We start from the raw sequence: 27,090 nt of genomic DNA, 5'->3' as shown, positions 1-27,090 counted from the left end.
ACTTGATAAATGATTTAATGCTCACTGAGCTTTTAGTAGACAAAGAAAAACAGGCTAGGGATTTCTAAGAAACGCCAAAAATACAACAGTCACAGTAATCATGAGTCCAGAAACAGCAGATAATGCTTAAACACCTTTATTGTGCCCAATCTGAACATACTCCACAACTGTAAGTAGCAGCAAACTTGGCAGACCACAATGAGGTAGACTTTCAAAACTCTAAAAAGCGGCTGGGCTAAGGGACAACAAGCTCAGCATGACAAAACTAATGGATAAGAAAAGACACTTGTCTTTGGCACACAGCTTATGCATTTATGTCCAACTGGAACAGGAAGGCAAAATGGGATAAGAAAGCATGGAATCATTTAGTGGGGTCTACTCAAGCTCTGATAGATTAATTTATCAGCTAAGTGGAAGTTCTTACATTCAACAGGAAACAAGCAGCTGTTCTAACGTAGGAGTGTCCCCCTGCTGATGTACAAAAGTGATTAAAAACCACTGCCACCTCTCCACACGTGCAAATTAAAAAGTGCAAAAATCAAACTATGTACAACCAAATGTTCATTCACTCAAGTCTCAACTGGATCCATCAGATGCTTGAGAAAGGATGGAGAACCAGTTGAGGCATATCCAGTGCTATTGGTTTTACACACATTTAATACAAGTGGGCCAACAAATCAAGTGAAAGTACAACTTCCAACATTTTGGGCCCATTCAGTTGAAATTTGGGAGGGCGAATTAAAAAAAGAAGAAAATAGCCACAGAAAAATGTATGAGGAAAAAAAACAAAAAATAAAAAGGGGGATTTTCCCATAAACAGCCGCCAGGTAGAATTCTGTTCAAAATTTTCATGTCATGACTTAAAACCGTTTGTGTAAAAAACTGTAAAAATGTCTGAAATGAAGCCCGACATTCAACTCCCAAAAGTAAGAAACACCAGTTGGCTTGCACAGGAAAAAACAGATGCCAACTGAGGGTGGAGGGAGGGAGGGAGGGAGGAGGGGGAAAAAAAATTTAAAGGCACTGTATGGCATTTGCCAATGAACGGCAATGAGACTTGCGTGATTGCTTGTCACTATGCAACACATGTAAAAAAAAAAATATAATAAAAAAAAAAAGAAGAAAAAAAAAAAGGCATTTTCATCCACCTCTGAACTTGAGGCAGACTCCCAACATTCTGTCTGGCCACAAGTCAGGGAAAATGCATAAGTGTGAAGGGCCCCTTCTCCCAATAAGGTCACTGTTCATAGTGCCACTGTGAACGACAGCAAAAATGTAGCAAGTGCAAAAGTGAACATTTTCTACAGTGATATCCCCAGTGCCTGGTGGAGTGCCATGGTGCCCTCGTACTGAGGGACGTCCGGCACACGTGCTCTCCTTGGCGGGCAGCCTCGCCCCGTACACAGGGGCTCTGGACCTTCAGAGTGTTTGGATCCATCAGCTCTAGCTGGAGTCTCTGTTCCTCTGGTTGCGCATGAGGGGCCGGTGGTTGCTCAAGATGTCCATGGAGTGCTGCCAGTGCCAGCAGGAGCGGCAGTAGTACTTGAAGCAGGCCTGAGAGTCAGAGGACAGTGATTAAGCACATTGGATCGTACATTAACCATTAAGTGTTTGAATTCATTCATATTAGAACAAAGTCAGTGAAAGAATAACTCTGTTTAGTGCCTTTAATTAAACTTTTTTACAAGGTCACACCATGATTGTATTTAATTCAGTTTTCTCTTACACATTTCCATCTACTGAACTCAAATGTTGCTCACTAATACAGTCGACTGAACCTAAATATCTAAACCACTTCATTAAGTGGAAAAAACAAACAGACATCTGTCCCATAATACTTCACTGCAAAAATAAAACTGCAGTTATAGGAAGTAAGACCAAACTGTATAAACTGAGACGTGAACAGGAAATTTCTTGTAAAAAATCTTTTGCAAACCTGGATAATTACCTGCTTGTTTCTTGCTGTGGTTTTTATTAAAAGTTGTGTTTTCAATTAATTTGTCTTTACTGAAAACAGGATTAATTTCTAATAAACCAGAATTATATAAATAATTAAGACAATGTTCAATATTTTAAACAATATGTTTGATGCAACAAGGTCAATAATTATATTTAGTCATTTGCAGATTCTTAATTGTCTCAATTCATTATCATCGAATGAAAATGTTTTGAAATAAAATGCAATGAAAAGCAAATTAACCTTGTTCAAACCAGATTTCATCTTGACAAGCTGATGCAATCATAGAGGAAAATATTACATTTTTACAAATACTAAGGCAGCCAATTGTGCTTTGCTCCGCTAGTTTATAATCAGTCATCGGTCAAACATTTCATACTGGGACTATAAATTAGTTCCATCTGGAGCAAGACATGATACAATTTAGGTAGAGTCTGTCAGACCAGCACTTTGTCCTCCAACAATCAGCCTCAATGATTACATGACAAATACTTTTCCTCTGACCTCGTCTCTGCAGAAGAAAGGTCCAGGTTGGCGAAGGCAAACTTGACACACGGAGTCTTCCAGGTAGGGGTCGATCTGGACCTGAGGGACAACACAAAGCCCAGGAGTTCAGCCTGCAGCAGTGACCGTAAGAAGACAGGGCTCCGTCCACAACACATTCTAACTGAATTTCAAGAAACCAAAAGCTCTCGAGAATCTCAATTCACCCTCATTTCACAAAAGGTGTTTGTCAAGATAAAAAAAGCAAAGCACCAGCATTTTTCATATAGATATATAAACTATATTAAAATGTTATTTATTAGGGTTTCAGACTTTGTGCTGCAGGTTAGATTTTTCTAAAAACAGATCTTGATATTTGACATGCACCTTATTCAGCAGCAGCACAGACTGTACTTTCTATAATCACTAATCAAAGTCTAATCAGAGCGTCTTACCTTCTTTGTAAACTTGGGTGTTTTAATCTCCACAAATGCTGCGCACACAGCTTTCAGATAACTGCGCTGATTGTTAAAAGTGACACGTCCAGAGCCTGCACACAACAACAGTTGTTGTCATTACTACTCAGGATCTCATCGTTCAGCAAGAAATAAACTGAATATTTTAAACAAATGGTACTAAATGTTCCGCAGTGAATTAACAATTTGCCTCAAATCCTCATGTCAACTTTTGAATCTACACTTAATTTGCCCTAATTACAAACAACAATACATTGATCGTGGCAACGTCAGAAAATATGAAAAAGTCAGTATGAAATATGAGTAACTAAGATTACGTTTCCACGTGGCTGGAAAAAAAAAGACAGCCTGCAGTTAACCTCCTGTGCATCTTCAGTGATTAATCATTTCTCAAGGAAAAAGGTCAAAATTGTACGAGTCATAATTTTTAGGCTGCGTGTCAAATTAGAGGGGAAAAAAATAAATAAATAAAGGAAAGAGAAAAAGAGATGAGAAAGAATGAGAGAAAAAGACCAACTCCTCCAAAGTAAAGGTCTCACCTATGGGGTACTTGTGCTTGTCCGTGTCAATGCCAGCATACATGACGCCTCCAAACAGGTCGTTCATGATGCTGGCCAGCGCCTCAGCATTCAACATGCCATGCAGTGCACCCACAAACACCGTCTTACTGGGATCCAAACGCTGGGCAGGGCAGCGCACGTAGTTACTGTCGGAGATCACCCAGGGGATGACCTGCACCTGTAACAGCAGGGATGAAAGACCACACTCCCAGAATACTTGTACTGTGACAATATCGGAAACAAATTTCTAACTTCAGGATGTGTAACATTACACAAAAGCTTAGGGCCACATTGGAACCGAAGTGCTGGAGATGTAGGTCCCGAAAAAACCGGAGAATCCAAATCCAGTTTGAGAATCTGACGTCTGAGCGCAGAGTAATTTTGAACCAGTGCTGGTACAATAACGAGTTTAAAGTAAGTTCTCGTGCAGATACTGAAGTATCCTCAAATGATACTAATCTGAAACTGAAAACATTTTGATGTAGAATCAGGAATCAGATGATAAAGTTATTATTACAAACAGATGATACTATTATAGAAGATATAGCCAGTGAGTGTTATGAATGCTCGCTCGTTAAATTGCTTCATGGATTATGAAAATTGCTGTTGATTAATCAATTAATCATTTATGCTCTGATGATATCAGAGAGAGAGCTTCGCAATAAACCAATGGCACAAAAGAGATTTTGTGTTATGAGAAGTGTTTTAAGATAATTACAAACATGTATATTGCAGTTTACATTTGGCTCTAGTCTCTACTCACGTCCTTGCATCTCATCCTGCGGCTGGACATCTTAAAGTAGTACTCCCTGTTGTCCTCGGGGGGGAACTGGTCCTGGGAGCAGGCACGGAGCAACGCTCGGACAGACTTCTCATTCTCAAAAACCAGGTAAACATAGCCTACACACATCAAAAAGTAAAACACTTTAGGATATAGACAGAATGAGGCTCTGGTAAAAGGAGGTGGACTTATTTGGTCAATTCTTTTTCAGGCAGCCACTACTGTAATGATCATGTTCAACAAGAGCCACAGAATTTAGTCATTTAGTTCAATAGCAATTAGTCAGAAGCCTCTGGACAGGATGGGTAAAAGCACCTTTATATTTTCCAACTGAATTCAGGACTCTATCCGAACTACGTGCACATAAAAAAAATAATTAGGCGCAAATAAATTTAGGAGCACAGTGAAAAAGTGTCGTTCTTTATTTCATACATATTTAAAAATATGCAGCTCGCATCCATTTTTAGGTGCAAATGTGAGACATAGTCGCACTGAAGCCGTTCTATCTAGAACATTCAATTTGCTGACAAAAGCAGAAAACCTGTCTTACCACAGCGGAGCAGAGGACACAAGTAGAACTACAAACACTTAACAGGACATTTCCAAGGTCCTCACACATGATCAACCCAATCCAACTATCACCAAAGTGTCATTTACTACAGAGCTGATCAGTGAAGCATCTCTTCTTTCTTCTCCCTGCTTCTATCACCATGTTTTATTCTCCAGTTATTCCCAGAGTCACCGCCCTAAGTTTCAGTTTTCACTGAACCCCCACAGTCAAACTCACCAGTATACCAGTGTGCTCACCAGAGTGCCACCCTGAAACCAGGAAGAAAAAAAAAAGGGGTCTACCAACTTGTCTTTACCTTTTGCCACATTACCTTTGGGAGGACAGCGAGGATGCTTTCCGTCCTTACCCGGCCACTCCACAGTGAGAGGACCATAACCACTGAAGATGTTGATCAGGCCGGCTGGAATAAACGTGAAGGAACAGGGTTATCGTCACATAGAAGCGTCATTTTAACACGTTCCAAAAACAAACACTCAAAGCTTGAACACTCAATTAGACGTGCAATGATTATTCTGATTGATTTTCAATAAACTCTTTATTCGCATCAAAATTAATTCTCTTGTTTCAAATGTGACAGTTGTTTCTGACAAACTGAATCATAAGGAGTCAGCTTAAAAGAATTATACAGTATTTGAAACATTAAAATAATTTAAATCTATTTAGACTGAACTCATAGAAATATTCGAATTGGTAACGTTAAACTCAAAGGTGAGGGAGCATCCTGAAGTATTAACCATTCCTGCCGGCAACATATCAGGTAAGAAATATGGAATTAAGCTCAATAAATTCAAGTTAATACGAACTCCTCAGCATTTTAAATAATGTCCAGATCTAAAAACGTTGGAGAAACCCAACAGTTCCCGCAATGAGCAAGCACTTAAACAACTGAGAGAAAAACTCTTTAACAGGAAGACAGGTCTAGAACCGGACCATGTAGGCGGACATGTGCCTAGACTGGTTGGGCTGAGTGGAGAAAAATGGGCGAGAGAGGAGGGGAGGGTGGAAAAAAAGGGGAGAGAAGAGAATGGGGCTGCCAACTCACTGCACTGTCAAATTCAGGCTAATAGCATCAATAAAAGCTTCTCAAACCAACTGGACTGGCACTGTGTAATTAAGCAAATAGCATGTTGACAGCAGCACTTACCTTCTGTGACGTCCCAGGGCACGCCACCAAGAAACACCTTGCAGGAATACATGGGATCCTTGTTGTTCCTGGGAGGCAGCTGACCACTCCAGGTGAATGTGGCCTCATTCACAGCTGAAGAAAAAAAAAAAAAAAGAAAAGGTTAAGCCAAAGGGTCACCATATGAAGCTGTGTCTCAATTCAGGAGCTGCATATAGAGATCGACTGCGTCACAGCGTTGTGACGACATGGTCCTTCCATCCATGAGAAGCAAAGGCTCCAACAGGTGGATCCTTCCCACTCAAACTTATCCCAGGATTCATTGCGCTTTAGAAACCAAAACATTTTTCCAAAAGGTTACGAAGCAACGAGACGTCCAATGCAGGACTGTAATTTTGGTTCTGCCTATGCAGTCTACACAAGAGGTGGCCTTCGTGGGCCTGGTAGACCACATCTTCCAAATGATGCCCCTGAGTTGAGACAACTTAAACTTGAAACTGAGCTACAAGAAAGCAAAGGGTAGGTGCAGTGATGAATTGGTATTTTGATTCACCTGCAGCCTGCCTGTGCAAGCGGGCCTCCCTCTCAATGCTGAATGCATCATCCGACTGGTCAAGCACATCAGCGCCAGGCCACGGTGATCCAGTGCGCCAGCGGCGGGAAATGGCTGAGGAGGAGGGGCTGGCACTGGAGGTTGGGGTCAGGGGAGAGCTGGAGTCCTGAGGGTCCAGACGAGAGCCCAGTCGCAGGAGATCCTTCTGCATGCTTGATGCAAGATAAGGCAGGGGAGGGGAAATCCGCAGAGTCGACTGTAGAGAAAGAAACGTCCAGACAAGTGACTGTTAAGGGGGAGAGCCAACTTTGAAAATAAATCAAGAACCGAGGTGAAATGTTTGGCCGTCAATCCAAAATGGTGGACAAGTCTGACAATGACAATGTCTGACAATTAGCCTGAATACTGGATTAGTGAAGTGTTTCTTTGAGATAAATTCTCCACCTGCATGAACAAAAACAATCTAACACATCAAACAGGAGTTGCTGAATAAATGTGGCGTTTCTTACCAGCATGTCACAGAGGTGGTCTGAGCCAGAGCTGAATCCACTGGTCTCCGAGTCTTCAGGACTGCTGGAGCGAGAGTCCAGAAAGGAGGTGGAGTCCAGTCGGTTTGCCATGCGAGCCATGCTGGGAAACTTTTCCAGGAAGTCAGCAGTCATGCTCATGGACTCGGGGGGCAGGTAGCCTGGGGGCTTCCCGAGGATGCTACTGAAGGGACTGTTCAGAATACCTAGCACTGTGCAAACAGGACAGTTACACCACTTACAATGTGAATGACAGATCTTATCACATGTGGACAGCTTTAAGTTTGCTTGTTTATATCCGGTATTAAAATGTGTCCTGATTGCATCTCTTGTGGCGACTTGGGATCAGATCTCATTTCCTTGCTCGCAAAATAAACATGTTCATCATTTGCGTTGGCCAACACCTAATTATGTTATTTTCAATCAGTGTGAGTTCACAGATGCGTTCAATGTCACAGAGACAGATGGAGAAGAGAGAGACAGACACAGAAAGAGAGATGGAGAAGAAGAGAGAGACAGACACAGAAAGAGAGATGGAGAAGAAGAGAGAGACAGACAGAAAGAGACAAAGACAGCGACAGACAGGAGACAAAGACACAGAGAGACAGACAGAAGGAGACACAGAGACATTTTGGTAAAATATATGTTGTCAGAGTTGATATTGTGGCAGAGATCAAACAAATCAATGTATAGACAGTAAAGGGTAAAAAATATGTTTGATTAATGTGAAACTAGTGGGTCTGAGGACATCAGCCGAGTAAGGCGGTACATCATGTGGTCCAAGACACATTAGCAGTCACACAGCAAAGACTGTGACCACCTGTGTGTGTTCAGACCTGAAATGATCCCAGACCACTTGAGATCAGATCCCTCAGGATGATGTAGAAAAGAAAGCAAAAGTTTATTCCGTCAAAGATACATTTACTGAAGTACTGAAGAAAATGCGATGTGTGCTGAGTCTGCAGAGTTTTATCGATTGGCGAGGAGGCAAGCTGCGCTGCAAATACAAGTGTCTGAAAAATCATACTTCTCTTTGCCCTCAAAGGGAAACTGGATGAATAAAGAAACTTGAGCTCGTGTACAAGACTTTATGTGCCAGCTGACCAACAACGGCAACCAGAGAGTTGAAGCATATTCACTTTCGATATAAGGAACAATACTGGAGACCAATTCATCATACACCTTTCCCAAAACATAGCCCAGAGACCGCTGAGTATCAACCAGCATCTTCCTTCTTGGTAACCGAGTGAGACAGCTAGGCAACTGTGACAGATATGTACTGCGTGGCCTGTAGCGGTGAACATGAGGCTCGGAGGGATTATTCAGCTGTAGGCTGCATTCAAAGCTCTGTCCTAGTTTGTTGCGGGCCCAGTTTAGAAAGCTCTAAATGAAGTTATGCCGGGTCAGTTTGGACATGCAGCGATAAAACTATGGCTCTGCAAATGGGTCAGGACTAAAGGGACATAGTTGTTAAGACATTAAAACTCATCTTAAAACTATGGACAGCACATATATCGGCATGTTAGTTCTCATATTATTCCAGTATGTGTATGTTTACCATTTTTCTAACCAAACCTACAAACTTGGCATTAAAAAGAAACATTAACATCTTCATCAATAGCTATATAGTTAAATTTTTTTTTTAGAAGAAGCAGAGGCTGATTCAGGTTTAGGGGAAAGAAAAGTAGCCTCACTGTGTTTGTGTGTGTGCCGGATTACTGGAGATGCAGCAAAGCAAAACTGCCACATCATCCTCCCTAGCGACGCTACAGCCTGTTCCCACACAGACACACCGCTGTTAACCACTACATTTTTCTATGCAAACAAGAGCTACACAAAGCAAGGCACAACCACAGATGTTGCATTTCCCACCGTCATGTTCAAATCAATGGAGTCACGAGAGCGAAAAACAAACTCTACCAACCTGACTCTGGGACACAATCTGATAAAAACACTGAAGACTAAGTCGCAGGTTTTAATCTGAATCCAAAATACATTCAGGTGAACAAAGGCCTGGTACTTACTGGAGGGTGAGCTAGTCTGAACCTGGGAAGGGGAGGCGTGTGAGTCTGTCTCCTGGCTGCTCCAGGGTCTGTCCCAGCCGGACAGACGGAGAGACTGGAGGCCCAGGCCCAGGTCTGTGACACCCGGTGAGCCCCTGGATGACGGCATCTCCTGGGAACCAGGCACACAACCACAGTTGGGGAAGAGCATCCTCCTGCTGCCCAATGCAGCCAGCTCCGACTCCTTTTGGTCTGAGATCCAGTTCAGAGATGCAGCAACAAGAGAGAGGAAAGAGGAAGTGTTAGAAAAGAACTGTTTCAGTCTGTGCTACATGGAAAACAGCAGGGAGAGGCTTGTTACACAAAACAGTTTAAAAATAAACTTTCATCACCACATCTCCCCCTACCCTGGCTGACGGGGGAGCTAACCTGCTGCTTCTGTGCCCGGTGCAACTGCCATGCATCTCCGTCCGCATCACTGACCCACCTAGCAGCATGTGACATGGCTGCTGATGCACTCGCACACCCCTGCTAATGACATCAGCTTTCCCCCACCTCCCGGCTTCCTTGCCTAACAACTGTGTAATGAAAAATTCCTGTCAGAGCTATTGGCTTGTTGATAGAAGTACTCCCCTCTCTGGTAGGCACGGCACGTCTCTGAGTCGGTGGGAAGGCAGCCACCGCTGCTGCTGCCGCCGCTGCTTACTCTGTGTCTCGCCTTGTTTCCTGAGCGAGCTGAGAGAGGTAGGGAGGGAGGTGAGGGGCAGAGCTACAGCGGCAGGGTGGGAGGCAGCATGGGAGATGTGAGCAATGACTCAGCAGACTTGAAATAAAAGTGCTTCAGAATTGAGGATGCTCGGATAATTTAATTTTAAAATCACTGTTGGTGAATTCCTGTGATGTATTTTCCCCCCAGCACAGACACAGAGGAATCAGGCATGCGGAGCCTCACTGTGACACAAGCAGCTGACTGATCAGATGTTGAGGACGGAGAGATTTGCACCGCCAGCTCCTCCCTGCCCTCTCCAGGCCTGGAACGCTTCCAGCAACAGCACTGATTCAGCAAACACCAGGCAGGGGTGGACGAGGCAGAGAGGCCACAGCAGAAAGTTCAGCTCAAGACCCAATTTAGTTTGGTGTCCCTTAAAAGTTGCATAAGATTTGTGTTGTTCTGCTGCTCATGTACGAGTAAGCAGAGCATTATAATATAACCCCACACACCATCCCAAATTAATTGTGCCCTAAGCAAATTGAATATTCAGGGAAAGGACGCAGGCAGGCTGCTGAGCTTTAATCTTGGCAAATCTCACTCCCGGGGTAAAAAAAGACGAAGAATTGCTGCAATGCTGCAGAAGGCGATGCACCATGAATCAGCTGCTGGCACTGGAATCATTGTGACAACGTGAAGGAGCTTTAACAGATGGCAATTCTGCCCGAGAAAAGAAAAGGGCTCTTTCTTTGTTGGGGATGAAACTTCTCAACTAAAAAGAAATCCACCCTGGTAAGAAGAACTCTTCTTCTGGGACCTTCTTATGATTTTCTGGTCTAAATGTGCAGAAATAAAAATTAAGAAAGGTGGAGTCTCAAAATGTCTTATTTAGTTTGACCACGGAAAATTAAATGTCAATCCATCTTAATTTACCAAATATTGATGTCTAGAAAACTTCAAATTAAACCAAAGGCAAGAATTAAAATAATATTTCTTTGTTTCTTTGAAATATCACTAAAACTTATCTCATATCAAAATATACAGGCTATTTTTCTGTAAATTAACAATTATTAAGTTACAGAGACATCCGAGTCGATTGTGGAAATTTTAAGACGCAAGGACACTAAGAAGATTTAGATTCAAATCCAAATTAAACTTGAGCGTGTTTTTCAAAGTTATTAAGCTGGGACATTTTACCACTTTATTTTTAAGTTCAGGTGCATCACCACCATCTACTGTGCTCGAGAGGGAACGAGTTAATTTTCTTAAAACCTACTGATCCAATTTCTCCGAAGAAAAACCAATTACAACTCCATGTACAGGTTTAATGCTGAAGTCTTCCTGCTTCCTCTTTGGTGAAGCTAAATTTTGACACTGACGACACACAAAGCAGTGACTCATCTGTTTGACGATGACCACACAGACTAGGTGGGATGTTTACCCATTAGATGTAATGTCTTTAGTCCTCTGTGTACCAATCTGTTATTGATCTCCCACTTCCTTCTGAAGCACCTTAGAGTTTTAGTGTTATCTCAGTTGTGTACTTTCTCAGGTGGTTAAGTATTCACCCCTGTCGATTGGCTGTTTGTCAGTAGGATTACGCAAAAAGTACAAAACACACAGGCCGAGAGAGAAGCCATTGGATTGGGACGGATCCAGGATTGTTTTGTTTTTTTTCTATCACATATCGAGAACCGTTCATCTAATCGGCTTCACACTTGGCCTGTGTATTCCTAAGGGAAGTGCGGTTGTGAATTTTTGTGCGATTTCAATTTGCGATAAACTCTAAATTAATCCAATTTGAATAAACAGGAACCAGCGCTCCGTAGCACTCGAAGATTGAGTCGATTGCTCTGAAAACACAACAGCAGTGAAGTAAATCATTTGAACATGAGTATAGGCCACCTGCGGTAATTAAGCTAATTGTGTTCAGTGAAGATAAACCAGGTCGGATGAACACAGGTTTTCTTAACCTCTGAACCAAGGCCTACTTATGAAAAGCTCTGCACACACACAGTGATGGTGTATTGTATTGTAGACCTGCTGGAGGTGATATGGATTAATTTTGAGGTAGCTGCGCCACAGTTAAGCTAGCAGCCACAAACACGCAGGTTTCCAGTGGAGGTCTGAATTACGCCTCCCTGTCCTGACCGAGTCCACCTGCGCCCGTGTGAACACGAAGTGGCACTTTACCACACAGCAGGTCTGGCTTTCCCTTGGCGCTGCTGGGTGTGGTGCACACACCGGTGAAATCCAGAGCGTTGCCCAGCATGGTGTTCATCCGGCGGAAGATGTCTGCGTTGCTGCAGGTGGACAGGGCCGGGCACTCCGGGTCCGGGCTTTCCGGCCTGCGGGGGTCGTTCCTCTGCGGGCGGGAGGAGAAGAAAGCAAGAAGTTAGCCCGAAACAAGTGAACCCCTCTCCAAGGACACGTGCAGCGCACAGGGAAGGTGGTTCTGACTCGGCTACGTGACAGACGCTGTGTTCGGGGAACTAAAGGTCAAATGTGAACGTGGTTCGGCTCCAGAAACACCTGAATTGACTCGTTTGTTGGAACAGCCGTGGACTCACCAGGGAAAACGCCATGTTGTGGACTGAGAGCCGGTGAGAAGTGTCACGATGTGGACGAGAGGCTGCGGCTCGGGCTCATGTTTATCACATCCGCTGATTGGCCTCCATCTAATGAACGTGTGCGCAGCGAATGGCTGAGCCTCGCGGCCTCCGTCTGCTCACGTGCTCCACATCAAAGGGCCGCCAAGCAAAGTCAGGCTCACGTGACCAGAGGTTGAAAAAAGCAATTTAGAATAAAGTCCTGGATTCATCTCACTTTATTTATACTCCCACCACAGTTACAAAGTACAACAGCAAGAAAGAAATACAATTAAAAGAATATGAACTACTTTACTTTATATTAAGTTACTCAAGTAAAAATTTAGAGACAAGACTTAGAATAAAGTCCTGGATTCATATAACTTTATTTATACTCCCACCACAGTTACAAAGTGCAACAGCAAGAAAGAAATACGATTAAAAGAATATGAACTACTTTACTTTATATTTAGTTACTCAGGTAAAAATTTAGAGACAAGACTTAGAATAAAGTCCTGGATTCATATAACTTTATTTACACTCTCACCAAAGTTACAAAGTGATTCACATTTAAAAAGAAATGAGATAAGAAAGAAATAATATTAACTACTTTTATACTTAGTTACTCCACTTACTCTTTCACTTTGAATAATATCCTGAATGTTTTCATCAGTAATTATACACCGACTTTATTTATATGCTGCTTCTGTCAAGTTATAAAGTGATTCACACTAAAATAATATTAATGTGGTGCTTGTAATTTTCTGCTACTTTATACTACCAAAAATCAGAGGCAATTATTGTATTAATATATATATAGTATTAATAATATATTATTCAGATTATAATCACAACATATAATCAAAAACATAAATTGTGATCCAGAGGTCTGGCTCCTTTGCTTGATGCTTATATGTGATAACTACTCGACACACAAACAAGAAATGTAATGAAAATATCTAAAGGAATATGGTTTTGTTTTCAGTTTAAAAGACAATTAGACATAAGACAAGATAAGATAAAATATAAGATACTTAATAAGAAAGTGTAATCAGAGGTGAGAGCTGTGGTTTAGTGGCTAAGATGACAATTTACTAATACACAGAGAAACAAAGCAGCTGGGTAATTAATATAATCAAGACAAACAATAAAAGAATACAAGCACAAAACATATAACATTTATAATATTCTTTATATTTTAAAACAGCTCGATTTAAATACAAAAATAGTCAAAACTCACAATTATATTATGTACTAAACATCTCACTTTTACATGAAAATTTAAAAAAACCATAAAAACCATAAATGAAACTTCTGGTTAAAGATATATCCTCGATGATCACTGTCCAAACAACTCCACCATCTGCCCCCAGCAGAACAGCAGCACAATTTAGTTGATATCTTGTTATTTCATCGCCTAAATGGCGTATTTATATATGTATATATTCATACAGTACAAATATATTGGACTATTGTTAATTTGGCATTTTTATCATTCCCAGTGATTATTTCACACACATTCTGACAGTTAGAACCTTCTCAGATGTCACTTTCTAAGTTTGATTGATAAACCCTGATGTTTGTGTGGAAGGAAACACATTTATATCTGTAAATGTCCACAAGGGGTCAGCTTTGTTTGCCTCGCTGCTTCATGCCTGCTGAACATGAGGCTGTTCGGCCAGTGGAGGACGACAAAGACCTCCAATGAAAAATATCCAGGCCTCCTTCATTGACCTTCCTGTTGTTTGACTGCTGACCACAGGAAGACGTCTCATTGTTGGAAATAATCAGGACTTGTAACAATGGCATGAAGCTGATACACTCCTATAAATCCAGAGCTCTCGTGTTTGTGAAAACAGAAGGATTCATCTGTTTTTCTCACATTAACGACAGAAAAAACAGAGATGCCAACATATTCCTCATAAAACAGCTGTCTTCTGTCATCTTCTCTGCGATAAATATATAAGTATATTTGTTTGTTTTCATACCGCGCACCTCAAAGTAATATTCACAGTAGAAGGGATATGTTGAGGTTTATGCTGGACCCTGGTTTGTTTCTGCATGTGAAAACAGCAGAGAAAAGGAAACGTTCCATCTTCCAAGTCATCGCATCCCCAACCTCACACTCTATTGATTTCATGTCAATCCAAATATTATGTGCGAAAGTGATGTCAGATGACCCATTTTTCATGAAGGGCAAACGGCAATGGGTTGAGAAATATTTTCTTCTGAACAATCTGTTCCTCATTTGGGTTTTAACCCTTTTTACATATAAATTATCAATTGTTTATTGGACTTGATGATAATCTAGGAAAGCAGTTTAAGGTCTTATGCAAAGCTACTATGAATTATACGCGTCTGGGTTTTTTGGTTTTTAGTATTATGGGATATGTCTCACAGTATGTAAAACAAGTATAATATACTTCACAATATCAATATATTTTAGGACCATATAAAAAAAAAAATCAAAAATTGTGGTGTCTTTAAGTTTCATGTTGATCTGATCTTTTAAAACCCAAATGCACAAAGGGAGCAAATCATTATTTTTAGACACTTTAAGAAAAAATTACTTAAACCTTATCAAATAAGCCGACAACTTATTTTCTGCACAATTCTTTAATTTTAAAATGTATGAAAAAAGTTGAAATACAGAAATCCAAAAATAGTGTGAGATTTACATTTTTAACCTCAAGGCTAATGCTCAGTGGATCCTAATTGATTTCAGTATGTTCCACACAGATGAAGCCGTCACCACAGCACTAATCACAGATGAACCATAACTTAGTTGGCACAAGATGGACGAATGTTTACAGTTAAACCACCAGCAGTTACCACAATACAATTAGGCAGGTGGTCGTATTGAGAGGACTCACTTAAGAGTCCCTGGAGGAGCAGTCACGGTCGACTGAGCAGAGCATCTCACCAGCTTACGGGGGCAGAGTGTGGGGGTCAGCTCCATACGTGACGCAGAGAGACATTAATGCACCGATGCTTACAAATGAGAAGTTAGCGTGAATTATTGATGTCAACATCCGCACAGTTCAATTCTCAAGAGTTAGCGGTCAGTGTCCGGGCGTTTGATTGGCCCGTTGTTCCGCGGCAGCGATAAATGACAGATGCTCAACAGAGAAATGCATTCACTTGTTTTATTCATAAGATGGGAATATTTTTTACATCTTATGCACAGCAGATACAAAGACAAACATGTTCTAAACCACAAACTAAAGTCCTCCATTACTCTAATCCTGCTTCCCATTTCAAAATGGCCCCTGCAAAAAAGCAACCCTTTACGTTTGTAGTCCAGTTTCACATTCTGAAAGATCGTCTCACAGCAATCTCATTTTAGCAGAATGGCTCAAGCCACGTTCAGAATACTCCATTTTTTTTGACAGATACCCACTTCCCCTTTAAACAAATTGCACTTTTTTCCTCTTTAAAACTACTTCAACAGGATTATAGGATCAGAAAAATAACACCAAAAAGACGACTAAACATCCAACTTATACAGGTTCATTATTTAGTTGCACAAAAATGCATAAATATACATTACGCAAAAAAGTCCAAAAATACTTGTACTTTCTTTTGCTCAAATAATGACAGACATTGATATGATCATAAAGGACTGGGATTGTCATGGAACATAGGGATGCATTCACAAGGTCCATGCGAGATAAGCCATTTACACAACAGCCTAACATTCACAGAGGTAAGACCAAGGTTCTACAGGAAAACAAAACATTTCGCTGTCTAGGCAAAGGTAAAGAGGCAACACAAACACTAAGAAAATTAGGATACACAGAACTCTGCGTTCTAAATTCATGCCAAAAAAGACTTTAACATGCAATGACTCTTAACGCTTCTAAACCTCCCAGGAGCAGCGGTAACCCGTGGAAAGACTAGCTTAATAACGGTAACTTCAAAGCGACAATTTTCCTCAGCAAATATGATCCATCGAGTTTAACTAGGATCTGCATGAGGTTTTTTTTTTTTTTTTCCTTATTTTTTTTTGAAGTGCTACGATGGTACCGCAATAGTTGCCAAGGATAAGCTCAGATTGTCGACAGCAAGATGATTTCAACTCAAACTCCCCCCAGGGACAATCGGGAGGAAATATAAATACTGTTTGTTTATAATAATGCACATTTGTCCATTAAATAAACCTGATTAAATTAATGAAGAGCTTGGCAAACCTCACTTCAGCTGGACAAAGGTGTGGTTTCCAGCAGCCTGAAGAAAATGGAAAATGAGAGTTAGTCCAAAGAAAACTAGTAAATCCAAGTATGTAAAAAAAAAAAAGCTATTATTCTGCATTTTTACTTTTTGTCAACAATTGTGAAAAGACTGACAGTCAACAACACTTTAGTCTCATTGCTTTCTGATTTCCCTTCCCCCATCTGTGGCACTCAGCACAAAGTCAAACTGGTTCTTATTCAAAGTGCAAATTTTTTGTTGTTTTTTTTATCCACTATTTCCACGTGGACTGATTGTATCTGTTTGCTTTATTTGTTGTACATTTACTGCTATAAATACCTAAAATAATAATGCATTGATCTACTAATGTATTTAAAGTGTGACAGATGATTCCTCTGGGCAGTAGAGTGCCATGGATGTCCAAATATAAAGAAACTTAATGAGCCACACTGTTGCGTTGAGGGACATGTTCCTTCATTACCATAAACTTGGACAGTGGTTTATTTTGAGTTAACCTCACGTACACCGTCCTGCTAAAAATATGAGTTGAAAACAGTCCCAACAAATTCACAATTTACTCCTTCGATGCATTTTGCATTAAAATTATTATATTTATGATAGTTAATGTAACAAATGGGTTTAGGGCTGAGTGAGACAGGTTGGGAATAGGAAAGTAAAAGACACTAATGCATTGTTTTGTGTGAACAGTTTTACAATAAGAAAGCAAAAAATAGCATCCACACCACATAAGTTATTTTCATTTGCGTCACCAAATTTTGCAGCTTTCTGTTAAACATTGTGTTGGTGTCATTCTTCAGTTTGGAGGATGGAGATGAACCAAAGGTTACTCACTAAATATCTAACAAAACTGCCGGGATTTCCATCCAGGCTGGGAAGTCTCGGAGGGAGTAGGGTACCAGCGCATCTGAAGAAACACAAACAAAGTCAAGTTCACCAGACTGACACCAGGCTCCGGCGCACCAACACTCTGCAGATTTTCATCCATTAACGTGCTTTGATGAGCAGGTTCAGGAAGACGGCCCCTTTAAGCCCTGGTCACTGAAGCCATGGGAATGTGGGTCACGTAGCAGCTCGTTGAGGACAATAGTCCTCCAGTAATTAACAGGCACGGAAATGTGGAGAGTTTCAGCTCTCCTTGTGTTTAACATTTCCACTGGGTAAGAGCCGGTCACCTTTCCATACCTGTGACTGAGGCTTGTGGCAGAATGAGGCCTCTCATTTTCATTCACCTAATGGAACAGGACAGAGGCCACAACTGCGCGGCCAAACGGCTTAATACACTCAGGAGGGAACAGTTGTTTAGAGACTCTTAATGCATCGCTGCTGTCATACAGTCAGACTAACGAGGCCGAGAGGCAATGGAAGAGAAGTCAGGGCGTTTTAGGGATCTTTCATCAGATTGCGATTAAAAAGCCCCCTCCCCTCCCTTTGTGCAGCTACACGTTCAGCTTATGTTCCAACAGCAGCGTGGACAGTAAGTTGGCACCTTTAGAGAACGCCATCGGGTTTGACAGTTCCTCCGAGCAAATGCCTTGAATTCCTCCGCCTCTTGTGCCCGACATAGCTGCCTACTTCAGAGTATTGCTCCCCTGGGCTCTCACATTGCAGGAGGAAGTTAGCTCACGTTGAACTTCAAATGACCCAACATGAGAAATATTTTCCATCGCTATTGTCACCGAAGGTCCTGCTCACTCCCTTGTATTTAGCATTAGCAGTTAAACTGTTACTAGCGTGGTGGAACGTGTGTAGTGTTTAAAATTTGCAATGTAGTTCGTCCACTCTGGACTAATGTAAAAAAACATGGCGGCGTCTGAAAGAGGGTCCCCTCGATTGTAAATATAAAGTATTTGAATATAAAGTATTTAAATATAAAGGGCCTTTTCGGGGGTAAAGAAAACTACAATTCATACAATTTAGATGAAATGAAAAACATGAGGATTATTCTACATGAATTATCTGCCAAAAGATCCATTTCACCTAAATCTTACACACTGGACCTTTAACAGTGCAGTCGGTTATTCAATTCAAAATTTTAATTAATTATCTATTGGATTAAGTTTTAAGGTTACACTTTAACTTTCTTTGTAGCTCTGGACAAATTGAGCCGAGCCCTTCCGCACGCATTTTGTTTCTTTGTAAAGCTGAATGCGCACTACGGGATATGGGAAACAATAGAAGATAAGAGAGAGACACACCGGTTGGTCCCTCACCTGGGCGTGGAGGGCTGCAGCAGCGGCAGCGGCCGCCGGGTAAGTGAAGGCTGCGTGAGGGAGGCCTGGGGTCAGCTCCGTGGTGTACAGGGGGTAAGGAGTCCAGGCATCCGGCGATGCTGGGATCAGTGCTGCCCCTGTCAGATCATCTGGGGAAGTAGAAGGCAGGAGGATACAAAATGCTGACTAACCTACCCTGGAACATACAGGCTTGCATCATGTACAACATTTTAAAATGAAATATATGATCAATACATGCTATTTTTAAAAAGACGTTCACTTGTTGCTTTGTGTCATTATGTTTCTAGGTTTACTCCCGACCGGTGATTAATCTTGTCAAAATAGTTTGCACTGTCACTACAAGAATGAAAGCTTGACATCCCTAGTGACACAGTCAGACCAGACTTCACTACCTGCACTACCTTTTATTTCCAGAAGTAAAAAAAAAAAAAAAGTAAACTGTCGGATTAGAGATGAAATCAAAAACTTGAAGTTGTCCAGGTCCCTTCATCGAGCACCGAGAATAATTCAGTCCCTCCACCAAGGTGCTGGTTTTCATTTGTGTGCTTTTGTTAGTCTTAAGCAGGATTACCCAAACATTACAATTGATTTCCATGAAATTAAAAATAGAAATTATATTTATGAGTGTGATGTAAATCCAAATAAAAGAAATCTGAATCTGGATTTTATATGTGGTTTCAAAAGGGGCCTGTGGTGGAGGTACACACCCCAATGAGTGTCGTTCTAGTTTCTATTTGGCGAGGACACATCAGCCCTCGGTCGCAAAGTGATCGGCCTCCAATGTTCAGTTTGATTGCCGGCGCAACTGACCTCTCAATGTGGAAATATAAAATTATTCCTTTCAATTACTGAATGGTAACATAAAAGCAGAAGAGGATGATGCTGCAGTGAGAGCAAGGATGGAGATGGTGTTTGATGACATTTGATAAAATGCTGCATAATTTACAGTTTGTATCCTGCAAACTCTCGTAGTTCACGTTTACAACCATACACAAACCGTTTCCTATCCCCTTCGGATTTTAGCCACACATTTCATCAGGCGAAATCTGGTCTGAATGAGGCGCAACACGGTCGTCGTCGACCACCTGTCCGCATCTAATGTGTGAAGCCGGTGTTTAGGCAAAGAGAGCAGAGACGCAACTGCCGGCTAAACCATGTGAGAGTGCAGTTATCCAGCTGGACAGAAGCAAAGCGGCTGTCGCAAGAGTCGAGATGACACATGCATGTGGAGGTGAGTTAGTCTTTCATTTGTTAGACACTGTTTTTAACCCCCTGCCCATTTGTCTTTAATACCACAGCATCCTACCACAAGAAAAAAAATGGTAACAAGGGCAATCGAGTCAAGGTGAAAGTGGATGAGAGAGCCTAGAGTGGTGCAGCCGTACAACTTACATGGGTCCCGTGCAATGAAGTGTGCTCCTAGAGCAGGGTGGATATTTGTGGGGTTCGGTGTGGCCATCAGCTTACTCTTTGCCATCTTCGTGTTGGCTTTAGCAAACTCTAAGCGCAGGGTCTGGGGACTTTCGGGGTCAAAACGGATACCCTGAGGGAGAGACGGAGGAGGGGAGGAGGGGGAGATAGTATCGTAAGGGAGGTGGGCTGAGTCTGAGGGGCTGTAGCTCAGTAGTCTCTCATGGCCACCTTTCCTGAAGCCATGTTTTAATACTCAGGATGTATCCTTCAAGCTTCCCGCCAGCTAAACACAGTTCTGTTCTCCCCTGAGATGTTAAAATACACCCTCTCCTGTCTTCAAGAAAAGAAGGAGGACAGACTGAAGGATACGCTGATATATTTCAACATGACAACATCTCCTTCTCCTTGTGACGACATCAAGAGCAGAGGCGACAGGACGAGTCGCCCCCCCCCCCGTCACACAAGGAGAAGGAGACGAGGAAAAGGGCTGATGGTGAGACTTGGTGTAGTTTCTTTCAGGTGGTTTAACCCTGCTTGTGTTCTTGTGCCCTAAGCGTTGTGCCCACATGCAGGTGAGTAGTATTTTGGTGTGTGTGTGTGTGTGTGTGTGTGTGTGTGTGTGTGTGTGTGTGTGTGTGTGCGTGTGTGTGTCTGCTGGTGTGTCTAAGAGGTAATGCTGATAAGGAAGGCCTATGAGAGAGAAGTGTTAGATACTGCCAATGTGGGCTACTGGGTGACAAAATAAGAGGTTACACTACTGAGGACGTGTCCAAATAACACTACACATGTGGCTAGAGAATGAGTATTACAGTAAAAGCAGTGAAAGCTATACCAGACTAACAAGGATGTGTATCAAGGTCAAAGTAAACTACCGTAAGGCTACGGGATTCTGGCCTCTTTCCAAAAATGGCCCTGCCATTGAATTATAAAAGACAAAATGGGTTGGCTTTGTGGGAAAGAAAGAACTTTTTTTAAAACTCCCAATCATTCCTTTAAGCAAAGGTTAGAACAAATCTAAGAAATACAGAGCAATATTTAAAGAGGATTTAACACAGGGGGACTCAAATGGCAACAGACAAAAGGGGAAATATTAGTGAAAACGAGGCGATGCTTACATTTAGCGCATTTTTCGCAGCTTCAGCTCCAGACCTACTGTCAAAGGTTACAAACCCGACAGGCTGGAAGAGAAAAGGGAAGAAACAAACTGAGACAACGGATCCAGCTGCAAGGAAAAACATGCATTCTGGGAAAATGTCTAACATCTGATAATTAATGGGAACGATTCATCCCTGTTGAGTGTTAGTCCAACATGTTGACATGAGAATCACAGTGCCTGACAGCTTGTTTAGTATTTTTTTTAGTGTAGCATTAAAGCAGCTCCTTCCACTCATGGAAGGAATCTTACCTGTTTTGAAGTTAACTTAATCAGTGAACCTTCATAACCCTGTGGGGAAGAAAGATAGCCAATTATCCACACAGTCACAAGCAGGAAGTCACACATGAACGCCTCCTGCCATATGAAGAGAAATCTGCTTGTGTGCACCTTCATTTTCACTTCGACAGCGGGAGATCACAGATCCCTCTGTGGCAGTGATGCACTTACACTTTGGTGAAATAGTTTAGATTAAATAGAGCGAAACATGAACATAAATGCAGGTTATCAAGATACGTGAGGGTTAAAGCTTAGATTAAGCCTCTGGTTCATAATAAAGTGAAAAAAGCACAAGTGTTGGTTAAAGAGCGAACTGATTCCTGAGAAACGAGGGGGAATTTGGCCGGACCAGAGCATTGATAGATGGGATCAAGCCTGATCCTGATTTACAGCCATGGAAAATTAAAACAACTTTCACTGGCTGTGATAAATCCTGAGCCTGAGCAAAAATCCAAAACAGACTCAGTAATTCAGAGAAGAAAAGAGCAAGAGTTTAAAAAGATTATAAAAACAGTCTTGTTAGGATGAGGGGTTTTAATTTGGAATGAATCTGATTTAAAGCCATTCGCTCACACTGTGCGTTGTTTGCCGACTGCACAAACAGAGAGTAGCAAACAGAAAAGCTGTGTTCATCAACTTGAGAAAACAAAACATTTCAAGTGGTTTCACAATGTCTGAATGTTACGAGGGGAAATAAAAATGTCCCTACACGGTGGGCGAGCTGGGTCACGGAGAGGGTTGGTTGGCCAATCGCGAGGGCTACTCATTTACACATTCCACAAGATCATCCATGTGCGCGGGATACCACTTCCAATTTGGTTAGTTAGGACACGGGTGGGAGGGGTGTTTATGGAACTGGAGTCCAGTCAAAAAAAAAAAAAAAAAAGAAAAGACCAATGGATGAACAATGATGTGGCCTAATTTCCATATATGCAAATATGTGGACTTTCAATAACGAGGGGTTTGTTCAATTTCAACTCCCAAAAGAAAAAGCTGCTGGTTTGAAAAAGGTCCTGCTGAAAACTGGATTACTTTTGCTTCCTGGTTGTTTTTTGTTTTTTTAAAGAAAATGTTAAAAGGTCTTCCTCTATGTGCAGATAATCCTTTTAAAAACTCTTTCCATGACTCCTTCCCAGCACCTGGCAAACACCAGCTACATTTGCTTTAGTTTTAAGACGGGAGAGAAATCAAGTCCATTTCATTTTAAACCACGAACCACAAAATATGCCCCACACGGCTTTAGTCTCTACAATCTGTACAACATCTGTACAGCTCTTTCCTTAGACTGTCATGTTGTAACTCACCTTAAAAGGTCTGAAGAGAAGGTACAGTTCCCGCGGTTTGATATCGACCGGTAGGCCACTCACAAACAGGGTTCGTACCTGCAAACAAAAAAGAAAAACTGCAATTCACCATTCGACAAGTGACTCTACAAACAGCTGCATGGTGGGATATGAAAAAAAACAACGACACAAGATTGGGTATGGTCGCAATCTGTCATTCCTACACACGTGTATTCTGTATGTGTGGTGTACATACATGATGTCAAGTCCTGGAAAATGAGAAGGGTCATAAAAAGAAAATTATGAATTGAGCTACAAAGGTCATGAGTCCAGTTTCCTGTTGGTAAGGTGTTGCCAAACTCTTTCTCCAGGCTGAAGAAGGCCAGAAACCGAAATGCAGCAACGCTGCTGGAGACCTGATCCTTCAAGAAACTGGTTGAAGCCATTTCAGATTCTGACCCTTTAAACATGAAGCTACTTCAGTTTTCACATGTTTACAGGCTGAACTATAGAGGGATTATTCCCTTGAAGACTTTTATTCAACACAGGCCAGACAGAGGTAAAATGATCCAGTGACGCCTGAGTTTTTCATCCTAAATTATCTGATTTACTGCCCTTTTAACCATCTCAAGACCCCTGTTGTTAAGATCCACATTAAAATAGGGCGTCAAAACCCAGGCAGATAAGAATAATCCAAGAATAATCCTCTTTGAGTTTGATGTGTTATTTGAAGAGCTGAGTGAAGTGAAACCTGGGATTAAAAGACAGCAAAAACAGCACATTTTGATCCAACATGTTACGAGTGAAAACCGTGAAGATTAGATGGTCTTGTGGACCCCTGGAGCCCCTTCAAGGATCCCTGGACTGGCCCCGACTAGACCTCGAAAACCGATGCCGTGTATGGCGCAGTGTGGCCGGGGGAATTGAACAAGAGCGGTGCGAGGCCCATTAGTTCCCAGCCGGTGGGGAGGCCCTCAGTACAATGGGGCTGCCAGAGGAACAGCACTGGACAACAGTGCACAGCGTGACACCATTTCCTTCCTCTGACCTGCGGCCCCAACCCTGCCAGCCTCCAGCATTTTTCAGGTGCAGCCCAGCAGCAAGTCTCGGCCCTGCACAAGTCCGCACATACAGCAAGTGGAGGTCGACGCAGCGGGACGCCAAAGTGGATGGAGATGTTTTAATCTGTCCTCCTGCTCCTCATTGATTGAGCAGCTCGAGGCCGGTGAGTGTGTTAACCCCAAGCTGAGCCCAGGCACTGAGGTATCTTTAATAAAATCTGAATTAATCAGTTAAAACCATTCCTCAAACTATGATTGACATTTGACCAGTTGCTGCATCTTGACGGACCTGAAGCTGTAATTCTTAGGGGTGTTTTTATTTTTATTTTACATTAATCTCTCATCTATTTGCTTGATTTTATTTATCTAAGCAAAGAGGAAGAAGAAGAAAAAAGACGGAAGCAGCAAATTAGACCAAGAAAAGTCAAGTGGCCACACAGGGCTTTGTTGTAAGATCATGGGAACAAACGAGGACCAACAAAAGGCCCAGACCTCCCCTCAGCTTCTCTCCATAAGGAGTCATTAAAGAGGACATGAGGCTGCATGGCCACACTCAACTGAAATGAGGAGTTAATTCAATTAATCAAGTTGAGTTTTTTTTTTAACTGGATTTTTATGAATATTCTGATTTTCTCATCTGATTTGGATCCACAGATGTCAAAATAGGATGCGTTAACAATTCTGATTTATCGTGGGGTTTCAGTTTTGTGATGATTTAGAGCCTCTTTAAAATAAGGAGGAGATCAACCTGCAGCGCTTCTGTGACGCATCTGACTTTGTTTGGTATAGAAACCAAGGGAAACAAAGTATGGCTGCTTGGGAAGACAGGACGAATTGAAAAAATAAATGTATATATATATATATAAATTAAAAAACTATGGATATCTGGAAATGATTAGAAGCTATGGGTGTTTGAGTTTTTTTTGGCCTCTTATAAGGCAGATTTTTTATTAATTTAACACGTTTAATTTAAATTAATTGTATTTTCTAATCAATTAGTCTTTTATTTTATGACTATAAAGCCTCTTGACCTTTGTTAGAAGTAATGATCAAATCAAAACCACGGGAAACAACTGTCTGAATCTACAATGAAACAGGAAAGAGAGAAAAAGGTTGATATTTTAATTGATTTATATTGTGGCTGTTTGTTGGAGCCAATGATGCGCACCTGGGGAAATCAATTCAAGGATTGAAGCATGATGAAAAAAATAAAGTCAGATTAAGTTACCACGTGTTTAACTTCACTTTTCAGAATAACCACGTTTCCCTTTTTAATCTCTGACCTCCTTGTTTCTTTTTAAACAGCTTCAGAGCGAAAAAAAAAAAACCTCAGCTGGTGGAAGTTCACCCAAACAAAACGTGACGCAGGGACACAACTTCAACAGATTGTCAGTTAACAATTAAGCTCAAAGACATCTGAAACAAATAAAGTTGGAGACTCACCTCCTCCTCGATGGAGACGTTGTTGTTGGGCTCTGCGTCCGCTTTCAGACTCATGTTGTCGCTCACTTCAGCCGTTTCAGCCGCTGCTGCTGCTGCTGCTGCACAAAGTATCACGTTTTTCCTCGTCGAGTGATATTTCCCCAAAGTGCGTCCGAGGCCGCAGTGAAAGTCTTGGTGGCGTCTGAGCTTGAGGAGAGAAGAGGTGCCGAGGTGAGGTCGTGCGCACCCGGAGGTGTCCGAGGATACTCGAGTCGTGGAGGTCGTAGTATTGCGAGAGAGAATCATTCACGTAAAAGGGAGGAGAAGGAACGAAAGAGAAAAAAAAAGACAAAAGACGGTTGTTTTCGTTGCTAAACTAAAGGTGAAGAAGGTGGATGTGTGCTCCGTGTGTGAGGGTGAGAGATGGGGGGGAAAGAAGTGCGCGTAAAAACCTGGAAGCCTCTGCGCTCACATCAATGCCCTCAGCTGTGGGACTGTGCGCCTCCGAGAACAAGTAAACTTTTCTCATTGGAGGGAGAGTCTCTCTCTCTCTCTCTCTCTCCTCCCTCATCTTCCCATTCCTCCCTCCTCTTCCTCCCCCATGCTTTTCAATTAGGTCATCAATTATGTTGGAGTTTGCTGTGAGCAGTAATCAGGCGGCAGATCCGCCTCAGCTGTTGTCAGGAGACCCGGCCCCTCCGCAGCCACATCACCGCTTCGATGGGACCCCGAACCCTGCATGATGTTAGCGATTTTATTTTATGTTGCAAATAAGTGCAAAGAAATCCAAAAATAAAGAGCTCCATATGCATCATGACATACAATCAACGTGTTTTTTTATCTGTAATATTTGATCTACACTATTAATACGAATAGTTCTGTGACACCTAAATGCTTAATATTTGACTTCATGTGTTCATTTGTTGTTGTTTATTCTTAAAGTCTTAAACTAGAATACAAAGGGGAGAGAAAGAGAAGAGACACCTATTCATATATATAGTCACTATATCTATGATTGAAATGCTCAATATGGGTTCATTTGTTGTTTAATCTTATACTCTATGTCATTTACTTTTTCTTTTGTGATTATATTATGTTAGTGGGAGCCTCTTTTGCATCCAATAAAATTAGATTAGGGAAAGAAATATAATATATATTAATAAGAGACATATTGATATAATTTTCACCCTATAATATTTGATTACCATTTCTGTGATATTTAAATCCTCAGTAAGTGTAGAGTAGATCTATAGGTACATACTGTACTCAAGGACAATATTTGAGTATTTCAATTTAATGGTATTTATCGCTTCTTAAAGAAATATTGCATTTTATACTCCACTACAGCTGAAGTTACTTTGCAGATGATGGTGAGAAATGTTGCTGTTTTACGATTTTTTTAAATAATAGAGAATATAGCTGAATGTGTGTATATATAGTTAAATTAAAACAACTTACATCCATGCTAAATTATTCAATAGAATATCAGAATACAAAATGATATTCACTGATTAGAAAAAAAGAAAAGCTCAGCGCCAAATCATAATAATCCTGATAATAATAATAATGATGATAATAATGATAATAATGGCCTGTGGGTGTTTGAATGAGTTGGATCCAGGTTGACGCAAGAGTGACGTGGGTGGGGTAACGGCCTCTTGTCTCGTGTGTTGAAGCCTGGCCCTGGACGGGAGCCCAGCATGCA

General features: G+C 41.5%; 2 protein-coding genes across 9 annotated transcripts; both read right to left on the bottom strand.

Annotated features, from left to right (window-relative positions):
* Positions 1–120: 120 nt before the first annotated feature.
* Positions 121–12,472, bottom strand: cpeb1b (cytoplasmic polyadenylation element binding protein 1b). 7 transcript variants are annotated; one of them, XM_069525963.1, is made up of 12 exons: positions 12,314–12,472; positions 11,937–12,108; positions 9,056–9,286; positions 7,014–7,243; positions 6,505–6,760; positions 5,973–6,086; positions 5,124–5,228; positions 4,240–4,376; positions 3,456–3,654; positions 2,896–2,990; positions 2,462–2,542; positions 121–1,554 (listed from the first exon to the last, which is right to left on the bottom strand). In XM_069525963.1, exons 1-12 carry the CDS (start codon positions 12,326–12,328, stop codon positions 1,444–1,446), a joined length of 1,746 nt encoding a protein of 581 aa, XP_069382064.1. In that variant the 5' UTR covers positions 12,329–12,472; the 3' UTR covers positions 121–1,443. The 7 variants fall into 7 exon arrangements, with proteins under 7 accessions (XP_069382064.1, XP_069382072.1, XP_069382075.1 ...); XM_069525971.1 differs by having other exon boundaries at positions 5,139–5,228; XM_069525974.1 differs by having other exon boundaries at positions 11,988–12,108.
* Positions 12,473–15,463: 2,991 nt separating this feature from the next.
* On the bottom strand, positions 15,464–26,215 carry LOC109637301 (RNA-binding protein, mRNA-processing factor 2a). Of its 2 annotated transcripts, none has more exons than XM_020099561.2 (8): positions 25,407–26,215; positions 22,924–23,001; positions 21,593–21,631; positions 21,303–21,365; positions 20,167–20,317; positions 18,739–18,902; positions 17,375–17,447; positions 15,464–16,558 (listed from the first exon to the last, which is right to left on the bottom strand). In XM_020099561.2, the coding sequence occupies exons 1-7, from the start codon at positions 25,689–25,691 to the stop codon at positions 17,382–17,384; spliced, it is 846 nt and encodes a 281-aa protein (XP_019955120.1). In that variant the 5' UTR covers positions 25,692–26,215; the 3' UTR covers positions 15,464–16,558; positions 17,375–17,381. The 2 variants fall into 2 exon arrangements, with proteins under 2 accessions (XP_019955120.1, XP_019955121.1); XM_020099562.2 differs by having other exon boundaries at positions 18,754–18,902.
* Between the last annotated feature and the right edge of the window lie 875 nt (positions 26,216–27,090).

Source organism: Paralichthys olivaceus, chromosome 1 (genome assembly GCF_024713975.1).
Source record: "Paralichthys olivaceus isolate ysfri-2021 chromosome 1, ASM2471397v2, whole genome shotgun sequence".
NCBI classification, from domain to species: Eukaryota; Metazoa; Chordata; class Actinopteri; order Pleuronectiformes; family Paralichthyidae; genus Paralichthys; species Paralichthys olivaceus.
Note: the sequence above shows the minus strand (reverse complement) of the source record. Positions and strands in the feature narration are given on the sequence as shown.